At 39.3% G+C, this 4,538-nt stretch overlaps 1 protein-coding gene across 2 annotated transcripts; it reads right to left on the bottom strand.

Moving 5' to 3' along the window:
* Window positions 1-468: 468 nt before the first annotated feature.
* Window positions 469-3,153, bottom strand: LOC119496774 (zinc finger protein 84-like). Of its 2 annotated transcripts, none has more exons than XM_037784372.1 (2): window positions 2,844-3,153; window positions 469-1,830 (listed from the first exon to the last, which is right to left on the bottom strand). In XM_037784372.1, the coding sequence occupies exons 1-2, from the start codon at window positions 3,040-3,042 to the stop codon at window positions 725-727; spliced, it is 1,305 nt and encodes a 434-aa protein (XP_037640300.1). In that variant the 5' UTR covers window positions 3,043-3,153; the 3' UTR covers window positions 469-724. The 2 variants fall into 2 exon arrangements, with proteins under 2 accessions (XP_037640300.1, XP_037640378.1); XM_037784450.1 differs by having other exon boundaries at window positions 469-1,827; window positions 2,850-3,153.
* Window positions 3,154-4,538: the final 1,385 nt, after the last annotated feature.

Here is a 4,538-nt window from a genome sequence, read left to right as displayed (position 1 = left end):
GCTGTCTACAAACATCCCCCTAACTTAAAGGGGAGATATCATGCTCATTTTCAGATTCATACTTGTATTTGGGGTTTCTACTAAAACATGTTTATATGCTTTAATGTTTAACAAACCCTTTATTTTCCTCATACTGTCTTCTTGGATATAGCTGTATTTACCCTCTGTCTAAAACGCTCCATTTTAGTACATTTCAATGGAATTGCAACAGATTTGCATTGCTAGGCAACAGCTTGGGTCCATGTTTACTTCCTGTCAGCTGGAAATAAAGTGGGACCCATTTAGAATATTTACGTTTAAAACTGTGAAATGGTCTAAATATTGTATATTTGTGACATCACAAATGGACAGAAATCCTAACGGCTTGTTTTAAACGCACAATTTCTGAATACAGACTGTGTGTATTTCTCCGTATATTGAGCGTTTTGATAGTTTAACAGTTTTTATATAGCACTTCAACCTGCTTTATAATATAAAAGACCTGAAAAACTCTTAAACTTTACAATATGGGACCTTTGACGTATCCTGATTTTTACCTGCAACTGTGCAGAAATACCTGCTTTAAACACAACAAAAAAAAAAAGATGTGTGCCGCATTCAGATGATGATTTAGAATTCAAATGTCAATGTTATGAATGACGCTTTTAAGCTTCCAACTATTCGGTACAAACCTACACTGAAGCTGCAGCTAATGATTATTGAGTTATGAGTTAATTAGTGCAGATTATTTCCTTGCTGTAACGGACTGAAGGCTCTCCTCCCATCTGCTGAACTGTGCTGTAACTTCTGGACATTTCAGCTGAAGTGCCTGCTCTACAGTTTCACTGCTCTTCACACGAGGACACTTGTGGTTTTTGAGGTGTGACAGCAAACAAAATCTTTTCTCGCACACACCGCAACCGAATGGTTTCTCCCCCGTGTGGATTCTCTTGTGTTTATTCAGATTTCCTTTTTCGCTAAATCTTTTACCGCAAAGTGAGCAAGTAAATGGTTTCTCTCCTGTGTGGACCCTCATGTGTCTGACTAGCGTCCCTTTTTCGTTGTACCTTTTCTTACAGACTGAGCAGCTGAAAGGCTTCTCTCCCGTATGAATTCTCATATGTGCAGCTAATGTTCCACTCTGGGTGAAGTTTTTACTGCAAACTAAGCAACAAAAAGGTTTCTCTCCGGTGTGCTTCCTCATGTGTATTTGCAAACTTCCCTTCTGCCTAAATGTCTTTCCACACTGGGTACAGTCGAACGGCCTCTCCCCCGTATGGCACGTTATGTGTCTCTGCAGAGACGTGTTGTGCTTAAATGTTTTGTTACATGCTGGGCATTTGTACAGCTTTTTCTGAGTATGAGATCTTAAATGAGACTCAGCTTCGTTTTCTTCCAGTGTGTCTGAAAATGACTGGTTCCAGTCATCGTGTAAGTCTTCAGGCTCAGTTTTAAAACACTGCGAAAGGAAAAGCCGTCCATCGCTGGTTGCTTTTAAAAAACCAGCTACATCCAAGTCAACGGCTGGTTCTGATCCTCCACAGTTCTCTCCGCCGGCTCCGGCGTCTGTCTGCTGCTGAGCAGGAGGATCTGCCTCTCTGTGCTCCTCAGTTTGTCTTTGGTGAAGCGGTGAGGACTGAGAGTTCTCTCCGTCGTCTTCACTCTTCACAGAGACGGGCGCGAATTGGAACTCTGGGATATCAGCCCCGTCCAGTCCTTGCCTAATCCAGACCTCCTCAGGTTCCTCTTTAATGTGTGGGGCCTCTGGGTCCAGACTGGGCCTCGACTCCTGTTGTTCGGGGGGAATCTTTGTGTTGACAGTCAGCGGCCGGATTTCCTGAGACACACCTGAGATAGAAACATACAGGACATCATGTCAAAATATTTGTATATGTGATTCTTCATGGCTGATGTATGTCTAATGTGAAATACAGAGAGTAGGGATGTGCTGCTATCAGATTTTCACTGTATGGTTGTTGTGGACAGAAATATCACAGACCACGGTTATTGTTATTACCAGTTATTGATCAAAGTTTCCTAAAACATTAATTTTAGTGCTGAAATATATGTGTGCCGGGATTCTTATTTACCCTGTGAAACACTCTTAGATTTCAGTGCATCCACACGTTTTCATACATGGATATCATAATAAAAATAATTATATGAAAAAAATCTATGTATGGTGCAGAGAAGTAATAGGCTATACTCATTGTACATCCGCAGACATTGGGATTTGTTTGCTAGTGTTCCCTTTAAACCCACCAGGTAAAAATGTTCTTAAAAAATAAATAAAGATAAACATACACATTTATTGCCTATTTAAAAGTATAATAATATAAACTGCATACATCATGCTTTATATCATTGCAATGAACCATTGTATGCAGCTACTGTACTGGTGCAGCATGTGTCCTGTTTGCTAGTATGCCAAAACTCAGATTTTCATGTCAAAAGAAACAATATTTCTCATTCAATTCATATTCTAAAATACACTAATTCAAAACACGAATCACTTCTGAAACAAAAACAGAAGTACAAATGTACAACAAATGTTATCTTCTGAAGGTACCAAAGGTTTCTTTGCAACTTCTTCTGGGATCAGCAGGCACATGTACCTCAATATCCACAATTCAGATTGATTTATGGTAAAAAAAAAAAAAAAAAGAGTCATTTATGTAACAACCAGCTTCACTGGAACAACTCATGACTCAGCAAATATGATGATGTAGTTTTCCTTTATCTGACTCAGAGGTTTTAAGTGGGTTTATATAGTGGGTTTAACAGGGCCGTTTCTCCTACACTTTAACGTTACGCATATTTCTATTTTTCGAATAAGCAGGTTCCAGTCAGAGACTAGTGAGGCCACTGACCTGTGTCTCTGTCTAACAGTGAGGTTGTCTTAATGCCAGCAGGCAGCTGATCAGCTCCCAGCAGTCTGCTCTGCAGGTGGACCTCCTCTTCATACTCCTTTATTGTTCTCTCGAACATGTCCAGGATTTCTTCAACAGCCACAGTCAGTCTCTGGTTGACGAACACTCGCACTGCTGACTGTATGGTGGACATGTTGAGGTTGACGGTAGACGTTAACGGGAGAACAGAAAAGAAACGGGACCACCGGGAAGGAAGCACAGTGTTTGTGTTTAGAAGCTCCGACCGGAAGACTGCTTCTTCTTCTTTGGTTTTATGGCGGCCTACAAACCGACTTTGAGGGTGAAAGCTGCCACCTGCTGGACTGGAGGGTGGAGCAGTAGATTGGCAGGAAAAAACAAACAAACAAATAATAATAAATAAAATAAATAAATAACAATAACAATAACAACAATAATAATAATAATAATGATGATAATGATAATAACTAACTAAAATACAATTATTATTATTATTATTATTATTATCATTATTATTATTATTATTATTATTATTATTATTATTATTATTAATAATAATAATAATAATAATGATAATAATAATAATAATAATAATAATAAAATTCTCTCCATTATTCCTGTTGCCCTTTAGTAATTAATTTGAAGATTATGTACTTTCTTAGATGTCTTTCCTAGCAGATTTCCCATTGTAATATTTCCATCATTTACTACTGATAGCAATTCCCTTCCTTCTTCGTCATACTTGTTGCACTCCATAAGAACATGCTTGACTGTTTCCGGCTTATTACAGTGCGTGCATAGCCCATAACTTTATGACAGCTTTGTCATTTAAAGACAGTATTACTATTTTTAAAAAAGCCACCGTGACTTTATAAAGAAGTTAGATTCTAGATATTAAAGCTGCAGTGGGTAGAAATGGAGCAAATGATTAAAAAAAAAGTATTTTTTTATAAAACGGTCACTATATCCTGACAGTAGTGCATGAGACAGGTAATCTGATAAAAAGTCCTGTGCGTCTGTGTCCTCCGGTGCTCCTAAGGGCATCTGCAAGATTTCACAGACCGGAGGAAAACAACCAGTCAGAGTTGATCTGAGGTCTGCCGTCCAGCTTCTGCCTAACTATGAGTCAATCACTCGCAAACTCCTATCAAACGGTCAAACTAGGCCGTGCTGATCAAATATGAATCAATATTATATTACTGTAATGCCTATTTCTCTCCTCAAATGTTTTCAGAATCATCTTGTAGTGCACGGTTTAGCTGTAAAATGAGAAAGTTTGTGACCTGGCAGCCATGTTGAGATCGGTTGAGGAAATACCAAGCACCGCCCACCAGCCGGAGCACAGCCAATAGGAACGCTCTCTCTCTCTGAAATGACCTGTGATTGGTCAAAGTCTCCTGTCACGGGCTAGATTTTCTAAAGCCTGAAAACAGAGCCATGAGGAGGTGCAGAAGTCTAGTTTTCTCTCAGTACGCTTGAAATATTTAATTAAAGCCTTTGAACCTGTAGGCTACTCATCTGTCCCTTGTCTCTAACAGACCATTGATGCTCCCGTCCATCTACCACCCTGTCCTTCAGTCTCTCTCTCGTCACTGAACTCCCTACACCCTATCAGCACATGTTCAACAGTTTCCTTACAGTTACATGTCTCACATTAATCCAACTCTGTCT

This window comes from Sebastes umbrosus, chromosome 1 (genome assembly GCF_015220745.1).
Source record: "Sebastes umbrosus isolate fSebUmb1 chromosome 1, fSebUmb1.pri, whole genome shotgun sequence".
NCBI lineage: Eukaryota > Metazoa > Chordata > Actinopteri > Perciformes > Sebastidae > Sebastes > Sebastes umbrosus.
Note: the sequence above shows the minus strand (reverse complement) of the source record. Positions and strands in the feature narration are given on the sequence as shown.